The following is a 12,035-nucleotide window of genomic DNA, read 5'->3' as shown; positions in this document are numbered from 1 at the left end:
TGAAGCTCTCCCGTAGGGCAGGGGGCCGTGGTGTAGCCGGCGTGGAGCAGGACTTGGCTCTGCAGAGGTGAAGCTGCAGGAGGTTAAGTGCCTTCATATCCAGCTTCTCTCTAACCCCTGGGTTTAGGGCATGGGGGGGGTCGGAGCACGGCTTTTAGAGACGGGGCGAGACATGGGGAGGCCTTCACGGAGGTGAGAGTGCAGAGGATGTTTTCCAGCTGTTTGGGAAGCCGGCGTGGAGGACATGGAGCAGTCGTGCCAAAGCACAGCAGGGGCCGACTAGCTGCTTCCAGCTCGAACGCAGGCCACCCCATCTCGCAAAGGATATGGCAGGAGTAGGAAGGGGGTAGAGAAGGGCAGCAGAGCGGAGCAGAGCCGTGGAACAGCCTCCACGGGAGGAAAGGCTGCAAGGGCCGGGACCCTTCAGCCTGCAGAAAGCTGACAGAGGCACATACGACTGAGGTCTTAAATCAGCAAAGGTCTTGGGGTGGGGGGCAACTAGGAAACTATATTTCTTTCCAACTGTCACAAGAACAAGGAGCACCCCGTGAAATTCAGGGAGCAAACAAAGGGAAGTGCTTTCTTTCCACCGCGCGTTATTAACCTGTGGAACTCCCTGCTGCGGGACGTTGTGGAGGGCGGTAGTAGTAGTCGTAGCCTTATGAAGGGTTTGGTAGTCTTGCAAAGCATTTAGATTATGGATTGTATGGGATGGTTCGGATAGGTCCTGCCTCGGGCAGGGGGCTGGACATGATGACCTCTGGAGGGCCCTTCCAGCCCCACTTCTCTGCAATGGGGGTGACACGTGCTTGTAGAGGACCGGTCTCCCAGGGGCTGTGAGATGCCACAGCCTACGGTAGGATGTAGCTGGCTGCTGGGAAAGATGGACCTTGCATGGCAGTTATGGTCTGAGTCGGCCCCGCGTCCGTGGGCAAAGCCCTCTTCTGCATGACTTGGTTTTTGCCAGGCTGATGCCAGGGCACAGGAGCGGTGTCGTGAGGACAGATGGGGGTCAGTTCTGCGGTATTTTGCTGCTGGCCTCCATCAGGTTTGAGCGCTATTAATGCTTCCCCAGGTCCCTTGCTAAGACCGAAGGCTCCGTTATTCGCACCAGACCTGGGTCCCAGGTCCTTTGCTTGGTGAAGGAGGTTCGTAGGAAGCAGAAGGTTTTTCAGATGTTGGCAGCAGCAGAGAAACAGCGGTTTAGCGACGCTTCTGCTGGAATATCTTTTATTTTACTTGACAAGCTACTTATGCTGGCTTGGGGACAGCTGTGTCGCAGGGACAGAAAACTGACGGGAGGGCCTGAAAGGAAAGGTATGGGGCGGGGGAATGACAGCGTGCCAGCTTTGGTGAAGCATCTGCTGAGGCTGCTGGTGTCAAGGGCACAGCCCCATTTACCAGCTTTGTTTTTGCGGAGGAAGGTGAAGCGTATGAAGTGCGCTGCTGAGCAGAGGTTATAGACACCGGTGAGAATGGAGAACCTCAAGGCCCTGGGATCTGCGGTCAGGAAATAGGATTGCGGGTCAGGTGGGGCAAATGCAATGGGAATTGGAGACAGAGGCTGAAGGAGGAAGGAGACCGCTGGGAAGGAGAGAGGCCAAGGGGTCAGACGGCAGCAGACAGGTGAGCTTGCAGTGAGAGATGGCTGCAGAAAAGGTTGACCATGAGCTGCGTGTGCAGGGGAGTCTGCAGTATGGCTCGTGGAGGGGAGAGGGTCTCACTCCATCTAGCTCAGGTCTGGGCAGCATGGGTGTACGCCGAGGGCTAACGGGGTGCATACAGGGCCTGGGAGGGGAGTGTTGGGGCCAAGCACCGAGGAGATGCACCAGCCTGTGAGACTGAGACCCAAGGAGCTGGAGAAGGCAGTGGGCGATGTGCTTTCGTGACCAGTCCCGGGGACACCCCTGGTGTGGTGGCAGCTGACTGCAGAGGGGCTAGGTCCCCATCCACATCTGACTGCTGTTGCAGGGCTGCCTCAGTCCTAGGTGCTACTCTGCTAAGAGCTGGGCCAGTGAAGGGAAAGCCGTCCTGTCTGGTCAGGCAGTGCCCCAGGGCCAGCCAAGAAGGGCACCGCACACTTGCTGTCACAGTGGGCAGCGAAAGCAGCAATCGCAGACCTGGAGGAGGTCTCCAAGGGCTTGTCTGTCCTTCCGTAGCGACCAGTCCCTGCAAGGCTGGGCCTGAGCCCTCCCAGCCCAGCTGAGTCTGCAGACCTGATCCGGTCCCAAAAATTCACTGGCAACGCTGCTTTTGGGCTCGCTGGAGACCAAGGGCGAGAGATCAGGTGCTGGGGATGAGCCTGGAGCAGCAGCCTGCCCAGGGGGGATGTGTGTATGTGGGGCACAGCAGGACGGAGCAGCCTTGGGAAGGCAGAGGGGTGGGCATGGGGTCCCAGGCTCTGTTCGCGACTTCCCCCTCCTCTCGGGGGGCTTGAGTTTGTGCTCAAGCGTCCCGGCAGCCGCCCAGCGCCTGCAGACCTAGAGGAGCGTCTGGCCCCACTCACAGCAGACCAGCCATGCTGTTGGGTGGGAGCTCGGTTCAGAAAGGAGCCAGAGGTGAAATCCTCTCTGCCCACTTCTCCCACAGCAGCCCCGAGGCAGGTGCCAAGGTCCCTGGGCTCTGCAGAAGGTCCCTGCACGTTGCTGGGGGCCTCCTGGCAGCCTCTGGGCCTTGACCCTGTGTACTCCACTGCTGCCTGAGAGAGCCGGCGAGCCTTGTTAGGAGGCTGGAGGGGCCTCTATGGCTTCTCACCAGGGCAGGAGTCTCAGGAGCAGCTAGCCAGATCTGCCCCGGGGCTTTCCAACTTTTGTCTGTGCTCCTTTGCCTCCTGCCCCAGGCAAGTCTGATGCCCTAGGAGGCCTGTTTGGTAGCAGGTAGTAACACAACTTATGCTTCCTTCCTACAGCCTGTGGTCCAGGGAGCTTCAAGTCAAAGCAAGGGGAAAATGCCTGCTCCCCCTGCCCCCCCAACAGCAGGACAAGCTCTGGGGCGGCGACTCTCTGCTCCTGTCGGAATGGCTTCTTCCGGGCAGACACAGACCCGGCGGACAGCGCCTGCACCAGTAAGCCTGGGAGCGTGCCAGCCCTCCTGGTGGGGGTAGGGGTGGGACAGGACTGGGATCCTGCTTTGCCAGCTGGCTTTGAGTCTGGGGTGAGTTCTTCTGCTTCTGTCCCAGCTGGCCAGCACAGAGCCTGGCGCAAGATTGGGGGTGCCTTGGATGAATGCTGCATTGCACAGACAGACCGGGTGGGGATACAGCCCTGAGGGCAGCAGGCTGCATCCTGCCTCCTCCCAGGGCCAGGCCAGGCTTGGGGAGGCCCCGCCGGCTCCTCGTCTGACGCGCTCCTCGTTTGCAGGCGTCCCATCGGCTCCCCGTAGTGTCATCTCCAACGTGAACGAGACTTCACTGGTGCTAGAGTGGAGCGAGCCCCGGGACACCGGTGGCCGGGATGACCTGCTCTACAATGTCATCTGCAAGAAATGCAGCGTGGAGCGCCGGCTCTGCACCCGCTGCGATGACAATGTGGAGTTCGTGCCCCGCCAGCTCGGCCTCACCGAGCGCCACATCTACATCAGCAACCTCCTGGCGCACACCCAGTACACCTTCGAGGTCCAGGCCGTCAACGGCGTGTCCAGCAAGAGCCCCTACTCCCCCCAGTTCGCCTCGGTCAACATCACCACCAATCAGGCAGGTCAGTGCACGGGGTCACGGCAGGGAATGTCTCTCCAGCAGTGTGGGGCTCCCTGCTGGAAGTCTCCTTTGTGCCCTACTGCCGGCTTAAAGCGCCTGCATCTAATCCCCTGGGTAAATTTCTCCCTGCATTTGAAGACGTGTCCCTGGAGGGAAGAAGATCAAAACTCCATGCAAACCAACTAGAGAGGGGGTAGCTGGGGGATGCTCCAGAGATGCTAGGGCTCTAATCCCCGCACATTGTCTACCCACAAAGGCAGAGATGGGTCCAGGGAAATTCAGCCCTGCCCAGTACTTCAATGGAGCTGCTTGGTGAACTCTCCTTCAGCCCCTGGGCTGCCCAGCGGCTGCCACCCTTGTTCTCCACAGGTCTAGTCTGGGGCAGAGGGTGGAGCTGAGGCAGGTGGGAGGAGGGGAAAGTGGCTCCCTGCCTGTGGGTGAGGCCCGGCTTGGTTTGGGGTTTGGAAGCATCTCCCGCTGGCTGCTTCCCAGTGCTGCCTTGGCAGAGTGCAAACTCAGCTGGAATCGGCTGGGATCCTGTTCCCCTGAAGGAGCTGTCACGTGGCCCTCAGGAGCTGGCTGGAGCTGCCCGATCCCCAGCTTCCTTCCCCAGAAAGCAGCTCCCAGGGCATCTGGGTAGGATGGGAGCCCTGGGTGTCCTTCAGGCTGGCTCGGCTGCAGTGGAAGGGGATGGCTCTGGATGGCCTGGCAGTGGGTGGGTCTCGCTTGCTGTCTGACTTGGAGCATGGAATAGGTGGATGCCTCGGTCAGAGAAAACTTGTGTTGCTGGTCGATTGAGGGGTGCAGTGGAGGACAGGTCTTTTGTGCGGGGGAAATGTGTGGCTGACAGCATGTCCCCAGCTACCCTGGGTGGAACACAAGGCTAACCCAAGCCCACTCCTTGGCACACATCTCTCCTTTGTTTTGTAGCCCCCTCGGCTGTTCCCACAATGCATCTGCACAGCAGCACCGGCAACAGCATGACACTCTCTTGGGCCCCTCCGGAGAGACCCAATGGGATCATCCTGGACTATGAAATCAAGTACTTCGAGAAGGTAAGGCAGAGCCCAGCCTCTTCCCCCACCTCCACCTGCTGTCTGTGGGCCTTGCTGGAGGAGGGTCTGTGTGTCCAGGTCTGCTGGGGTAGAGAGCAGGGGACTGGGTCCATGAGACTGTGAGGGCCAGATAACATCATAGCAGTGACCCCCCAACTTCCTCTCTGCCCCACAGCAGGGCCAAAGCGACGGTATCGCCAACACCGTCACCAGCCAGAAGAACATGGTGCGTCTGGACGGTCTGAAGGCCAACGCACTTTACACCGTGCAGGTCCGTGCACGCACCGTCGCTGGCTACGGCCTGTACAGCCTCCCTACCGAGTTCCAGACATCTGCGGAGGACGGTAGGCACCAGGGCTTGGAGTTCCCTCTTCCTTCTTCCCCTCCTCCCTGCTAACCACCTCGCTCTGATCTGCCTCCCTTCTCTCCTGCAGGCTCCAGTGGGAAGAGCTTCCAGGAGCTGCCTCTCATCGTGGGGTCAGCCACCGCCGGGCTGGTGTTCATCATTGTCGTGGTGGTGATTGCTATTGTCTGCTTCAGGTACTGGCTGGGCATCCCCCGGAGCTGTCAAGGAGGCAGGGCTTCCTCCCTGAGGCTCTCAGCAACTTGACACGTGGTTCTCTGTGTCTCTGTGCTCCTAAGGGAACAGACGCGTGCAAAAAAGGGGTCTCCCCAGCAGAGGGGTCCTAGAGTGCTCTAGGGTGACCTGCTTGGGCGTGGAGTGTGCCTACATGGGGCACTGCTGGAACCGTCCCCACCGCACTTCCGCCACCGTCTCCCTGGGCACATCCCAGCCCAGAGCTTTTGGCTGGGTACAAGCCCACAGGGGGACTCTTAGCAGAGCAGGCGCCTCTCCCCAGCCCTGGGGCAGGACGATCTTGCTGCTCCTGCTTGCCGTGACTGGGCTGCAGTCCTAGGGCTGAAGGAGAAGAAGCTTGGCAGCATAGAAAATGCTTTAATCCCCCTGGGTGCTGCAGTTGAGTGTTTGTTTGGCGGCAAGTCCCAAAGCTGGCAGCAGTCATCTTGATGCCTGGCACAACTGATGGGGTCTTCTTGTCTCCTTGGGGCAGGAAGCAGCGGAGCAGCACGGACCCAGAGTACACAGAAAAACTGCAGCAGTATGGTAAGCACGATTCTCAGGCCTTCCTTCACACTTCTCCACGCCCCACACACTACAATATAGGAGCAAGGCTTGGCCCTGACACCCTTGCAGAAAAGGGCACTAGGGCATGAGACTGGGCAGTGTGCATGCCCATGCCACAGAGAAATGAGGAGCGGTGGCCAGGGAATGGCCTTGGCATCAGCGTGGAGGTCTGCACCCCAAGGCATTCTCCTGTCATATCACAAGGAGAAGGGGGTAGTGCCTCCGGTTCTGTGCCTCTCCTCTGTGCTGGCCCTGACCTGCTCTGTCCTCACAGTCACTCCTGGGATGAAGGTCTACATTGACCCCTTCACCTACGAGGACCCCAATGAGGCTGTCCGGGAGTTCGCCAAGGAGATCGACATCTCCTGTGTCAAGATCGAGGAGGTGATTGGAGCAGGTGAGTCATTGTGTCCCTTCTCTCACCCCCTGGTTGGATGCAGCCGGTGCCACGTGGGCTGCTGGCAGCTGCTTTCAGTCGGTAATGGTGCCACTGTCCATCCTGCACAGGGGAGTTTGGGGAGGTATGCCGGGGCCGCCTGAAACTGCCGGGTCGGCGCGAGATCTTCGTGGCCATCAAAACTCTGAAGGTGGGTTACACGGAGCGACAACGCAGGGACTTCCTGAGCGAGGCCAGCATCATGGGGCAGTTCGATCACCCCAACATCATCCATCTGGAGGGCGTAGTGACCAAGAGCCGGCCCGTCATGATCGTCACAGAGTTCATGGAGAACTGTGCCCTCGACTCCTTCCTCCGGGTGAGGCTCATACTGGCCCAGACCCATGTCCAGGGGTCATCAGAGGTTTACAGGGAGAGGAGGCTGGGACCCTTAGGCAACTTCTGGGCTTCACTCAGGCCAGGGTCGGAAGAGGCTGGGACCACTCCTCAGCGTCACTCAGGCCATGCTCCATCAGGCATGTGCTTCCCCCAATGTCCCCAGAGTGGCTGTTCCCATGGTTTGTGCCTGGAGGCGGGAGCTCTTTCAGAGGACCGTGGTACAGTGCAGGCTGGGGGATTTTACAGAGGAAGAGGGCAGCAACATGCTAGTGTCTTCTGCTTTAGAAAATCATAGTGTGCCAGGGTGGGAAGGGACCTCAAGGGTCATCTAGGCCAGCCCCCTAAGCCATCCTAGACAGACACCTGCCTGACTTCTCTGGCCAGCTGAACTAAAGGGGTTCACGGCCCTCTGCCACCCATTGCAAAGGCAAGGACCAGGCACTCTCCCCAGAGGTGCCCTCTGACCTATGGCCTTTCCTTGCTGGCAGCTGAATGATGGACAGTTCACAGTGATCCAGCTGGTAGGGATGCTGCGGGGCATTGCAGCTGGCATGAAGTACCTCTCTGAGATGAACTATGTGCACCGGGACTTGGCCGCCCGTAACATCCTGGTTAACAGCAACTTGGTGTGCAAAGTGTCGGACTTTGGGCTCTCGCGCTTCCTGGAGGACGACCCCGCTGACCCCACCTACACCAGCTCACTGGTATGGGAGTTTCTCTTCGGCATCCGCTGGCCCGCCCTTCTTCAGGGGGGCAGGGGAGAGCACCCAAGGAGGGGTGCTGTGGGGAACCCCCAAGGTAGGCACTAAATAATGGAGTCAAGCGTGTCTTCCCACAGGGTGGTAAAATCCCGATCCGGTGGACGGCCCCTGAAGCCATCGCCTACCGCAAGTTCACTTCAGCCAGCGACGTGTGGAGCTACGGCATTGTCATGTGGGAGGTGATGTCGTACGGGGAGCGGCCGTACTGGGACATGTCCAACCAGGATGTAAGTTATACTGATGGAGGGACAAGCAGAGGGAAGTGGGAAGGAGATCCTGGGGTGGTCACGGTAACTCATGCCTGTGCTCTGCATCCCGGCAGGTGATCAACGCTGTGGAGCAGGACTACCGCCTGCCACCACCCATGGACTGCCCCACTGCTCTGCACCAGCTCATGCTGGACTGCTGGGTGCGCGACCGCAACCTCCGGCCCAAGTTCGCCCAGATTGTGAACACACTGGACAAGCTGATCCGAAACGCAGCCAGCTTGAAGGTCATCACCAGCGTCCAATCAGGGTCAGTGCCCTGCAAACCCGTCTCCCATCCCCACCTTGCTTCCATGCTGGCCCAGACAGGCCTCACATCACACAGCCCTTCCCAAGGGTGGAGAGTACCAAGGAACTTGTGGGGCTGGAGAAAAATGGAGGTCAGGGGTCTAGGTGGAGATGGTTGGTGGGGCAGAAGTGTCCTCCTGTGCTCATGTAGTGCAAGCCAGAATCCTTCCCTCCCATCCTGCCCCCTCACTTAGGCACCTTAGGCTTACCTGTGAGCTCTCTCATCCCCACAGCGTGTCCCAGCCACTCCTGGACCGCACGGTCCCAGATTACACCACCTTCACCACTGTGGGCGACTGGCTGGACGCCATCAAAATGGGACGGTACAAGGAGAACTTTGTCAACGCCGGCTTCGCCTCCTTCGACCTGGTGGCGCAGATGACAGCAGAGTGAGTGGAGGCGTGTGGGCAGCTGGGAGGGCGGCCAGCTCCTCCCACCCTAGCATGGCCATGTAACTAGGCAGGAGTGGCAAATGGTTCAGGACTTCCTCCCCCCACAGAGTGGGAAAGCTCCTGTATCCCAACTCTCACAACTGAGTAGCTTGTAGCTCCCCACAGGCAACAGGGGTTGGGATCAGAGGTGGGGGAGTCAGAAGCAAAGGGAGCCATGAAGTTGACTGCCTTTGACCAAGAAGCACAACTGCGTTGAAGACATGGGGATAACATGGATGTTAAATAACTCCTGCTGCCACGTTCTGAGCCCTGGTGAACTTTTGGGGAGTCCTCCCCAGTCTGCTGCTGAGGGGGTGAGGCCCTTACTCCCGTAGCTCGGCCTAGGGCTGCCCAGCGAGCACGTACCCTTATTCACCACCTTCTCTTGTTCTTGCAGAGACCTGCTCAGGATAGGGGTGACGCTGGCGGGCCATCAGAAGAAGATCCTCAGCAGCATTCAGGACATGAGGCTGCAAATGAACCAGACGCTCCCAGTCCAGGTTTGACCGTGGCGAACTCTGGGATCAGAATGGACTGGAGGGAATCCTAAGGTTCCAGTTTGCGGTGCAGCCCGGCTTCCTGTTTTCCCCTTTGCGTGGAGCTCCTTGGCCTCCGACAGCCGTGCAGGATGGGACGTCCTGCCCTGAATCCCGAGGTGCTCGGGCCAAGAGGGAGACCAGCGGTTTGGTTTGGGTTTGGAATAGTGAGCCGGCGAGGCGCGGAGTCTTCATATTGAAGATGGATTATGGGACGGAGACCTCGCCCCCCTCTCCCCGTCCCGTCCCCACACCAGCGGCGCCAAGGGTCCGAGAGATGCTCTGCTGCTTGGATTTCCTTCACCCCAAGGTCACAAACTTTTGCTGACCCTGAAGTTCATCCAGAAAGGCCTGTGGGGACATGGCAACATGTGCTGGCCCTTTCTCATGCTCTTGGCCCAGCCTGGAAGTGGTGAGGAGGGTGCGGGGATCCAGGCTAAAGGAACAACGGAGCTGAAGGAACAGCGGTCCCCCGCGGGGGCCCAGCCTGGCTTTCGCCTGTGCAGCCCAGACAATCATGTTCCCTCTTACTGGCGCCTCCCATATGCGGATCTGCACTGGAGTGTGTCTGAAGCGGGGGGGGTTGGCCTGTCTTGGCTCTGGCCTCCTGAACCCGAACCCAGAGAGATTTACTATGCAGGGAGTTGGAAGGCCCAACTCCGGAGCTCTCGTCCCTCGTGGCTTCCATGGCCAGATCTGGACGGCAGAGGAAGGCCTTGGGCACAAGTTTGCACAGGGTCGCGAGGCAGCCACGCAGGCTCCTGCCCCGGGGGGGGGGAGCTGAGAGAGACGGGATGGGGAGGGAAGGCCAAGCTGACTTGGAGAGCCTCTTTTTATGCAGAAGGAGCAGGTCCTGTCAGAGCGCCGTCTCGCCAGCACCTCTCCTGACACATGCTGTGATTTGCTGCCAAAAGACTTTTTTCCCCCCCCCCTGCCCCCTCCTTTCTCTCTTCCCCTGTCTTGTTTCTTGGATGCTAACAGCCTCTCGAGTGGAAGGGGGGACCCCTATCCGTGTGTGTGCGTGCGTGAGTGCTTGTGTACTGGCCGTCTGGACTGTGAGAGGGGGCATGGGCAGATTAAAGGCAATAAGGATTTTACTTGAGTTTCCTTCGCTCAATCGGTCTCCCCCCCACCGCTGTCTAGGACCTGTGCGGTACCAGCTCCTGCCTTCCTCTGGACAGGGTTTGGCCCCCTCCTTCTGGTGGTCTCCCCTCCAGTCTGTAAATACTGCAGGAGGCTGGCTTTTCTCCCCGAGCTCCCCAACCTGCACAGCATGCCATGTTGATCCTGTAGGGTCATGCCCACAGACCCCACCAGCTTCTCCCCTGCCCGCAGCCCTGGCTAACAGAGGCGCCTGATCCGTGCCAGGAGAGAGCCGGGTTGTGCTCCCCAGCCCTGTGGGGGAAGGAAGTAGCAGGAAGTGGGGCTCAGGCTTGGCCCAGGCTGAGCCCCAAAGAGATGCATGTAGTGCAATATAAGCAGCTGTTTGCTGACCCCTCCTCATGCTAAGACCAATGGGGGAACATGCCCGGTGAGGCACAGGCAGGCCACAGCTGCCACGTAGCTGCCACTGGAGAGCCCGAGGAGGGTGCTCTGTTGCGAGTGCCAGGAGCCCTGTGCTGTAGGCCCCAGCCCAAACTTGAGCTGAGAGCAGCCAGGCTGATTTGAGCTCGCTCAGGCGTGAGTCAGGCTCCAGTCTCGCAACCTCTTGCGTGGCTAGCCCTCTTGCTTACATGTTTCACCTGGGCTCCACCAGACCCCCCTTCGTCTTCTCCCGTCTTTCCCATCATTTGAGAACAGCAGTCCGCCAACATCCTGGCATTGCCTTGCGGCTGCTTCCCCCATCTCGACAAAGGAGCAGGCCCAGACGGAGGGTTGCAGCGGCCCGCACCCATGAGTCACCCGTAGGGTTTGTGCCTGATCCTTGGCCACCTCCCAGAAAATGACAGCTGCCAAGATGGCAGCTGGAGGGATGGTGACTTCACACCTGGGAGACAGGGCTGGGAGCTTTGAGCTCAGTGACCTTTTAGGAAGCAAAGCGTTGCCCGGCAGGCTGAGCAGGAGCCTCCCGCCGCTGCCTGAGCCCCAGGAGCGCAGCCGTTAGGTGGCTTGTGCATCGTGCACGCACCACTCCATGTCAGCGGGTACTCTGCGCCCTTCCATCTCTCTGAGCAGCCAGCCTCATTGAGCCCACCGCTCGCTTCACCCGGCACTGGGGGCCACGAGCTGCTGGCTTGCCTCTTGCTGGGAACTCATGGCCTGGCTCCCATCTTGGCTCCCATGCTCTCGTGCCCTAACCTTGGCCTCATTGCTGAGGCAAGACGATCCTCAAGCCGTCCTTGGGAAAAATTGTTCCTCCCATTGCTGCCAGGCCTAGCCTTTCGCTGTGGGCGCCAGTGGTTTCTCTGCACTTCTCTTCACAGCCGTTTTAGCCTGGCGGATCCTCTGGGTCTGGTGACTTAAGTAACTAGATGTGCTGCTTTCCGACCTCTTTGGATGGCAGGTCTCTTTCTGTGTAAAACAGAAACTCCAGGATCTTCCTTGTACCTTGTTGCACCTTTGCAGACAGTTCTGCTCTGAGCATTTCCCCGCGTGTCTAAGACAGATTGAGGCTCGGATCGGGGCCTAACACAGCCCAGTCGCTTGGCTCATCTTGTGCCTGCCTTTTCCAGATTTCTTGTCCTTCTGATAAACTGCATGCTCCAGCCCTCGGCCTGCCTTGCTTTGCCTTTCTCTTGGTTAAGTGGTGCTCTATTAGCTTTTAAGCCTCTTCTCCCATCAGTCAGCCAGGTGGTTGGCATCCAGCCTTTCTGAGCCAGCTCTAGCCCACCGCCTTTCCCTAGAGATCCAGTCGCATGGGTCTCAGTCCAAAGCCGAGTCCTGAATTGGTACTTGAAGAAGAGGGGTGGGAAAGGTCCGTCTCCCTGGTACGATGCCGCTGCTGTGACTTCGGTCAGGGTACGCTGTGTGGCACACCGCAAGTGCCCGTGTAATTTGGGGGGTGGCTTTTTTTTTTTCTCGAACCCCGGAGCTCCTTCCCTCAGGGTGTCTGTGCTGGACCCTCTGCAGTCCCAACCAGGCCTTG

General features: G+C 59.2%; 1 protein-coding gene across 4 annotated transcripts in view; it reads left to right on the top strand.

The window, feature by feature from the left end:
• Nucleotides 1-10,288, top strand: part of EPHB3 (EPH receptor B3) — a 39,506-nt gene extending 29,218 nt beyond the window's left edge. For 3 of the 4 annotated variants that reach the window (XM_025195963.1, XM_014527825.2, XM_025195964.1), the window contains exons 4-16: nt 2,909-3,064; nt 3,360-3,695; nt 4,625-4,749; nt 4,925-5,093; nt 5,184-5,289; nt 5,820-5,872; nt 6,168-6,290; nt 6,401-6,648; nt 7,157-7,372; nt 7,492-7,656; nt 7,752-7,945; nt 8,217-8,372; nt 8,812-10,288. In XM_025195963.1, coding sequence (XP_025051748.1) covers nt 2,909-3,064; nt 3,360-3,695; nt 4,625-4,749; nt 4,925-5,093; nt 5,184-5,289; nt 5,820-5,872; nt 6,168-6,290; nt 6,401-6,648; nt 7,157-7,372; nt 7,492-7,656; nt 7,752-7,945; nt 8,217-8,372; nt 8,812-8,920 — 2,156 coding nt within the window. In that variant the 3' untranslated portion in view covers nt 8,921-10,288. The remainder of the gene's footprint in view (nt 1-2,908; nt 3,065-3,359; nt 3,696-4,624; nt 4,750-4,924; nt 5,094-5,183; nt 5,290-5,819; nt 5,873-6,167; nt 6,291-6,400; nt 6,649-7,156; nt 7,373-7,491; nt 7,657-7,751; nt 7,946-8,216; nt 8,373-8,811) is intronic. The other variant, XM_014527826.2, reaches the window with a different exon arrangement.
• The last annotated feature ends 1,747 nt before the right edge of the window (nt 10,289-12,035 follow it).

This window comes from Alligator sinensis, unplaced genomic scaffold (genome assembly GCF_000455745.1).
Source record: "Alligator sinensis unplaced genomic scaffold, ASM45574v1 scaffold301_2, whole genome shotgun sequence".
Taxonomy (NCBI): domain Eukaryota; kingdom Metazoa; phylum Chordata; order Crocodylia; family Alligatoridae; genus Alligator; species Alligator sinensis.
The sequence above is the reverse complement of the archived record's forward strand: the minus strand, read 5'-3'. Positions and strand labels throughout refer to the sequence as shown.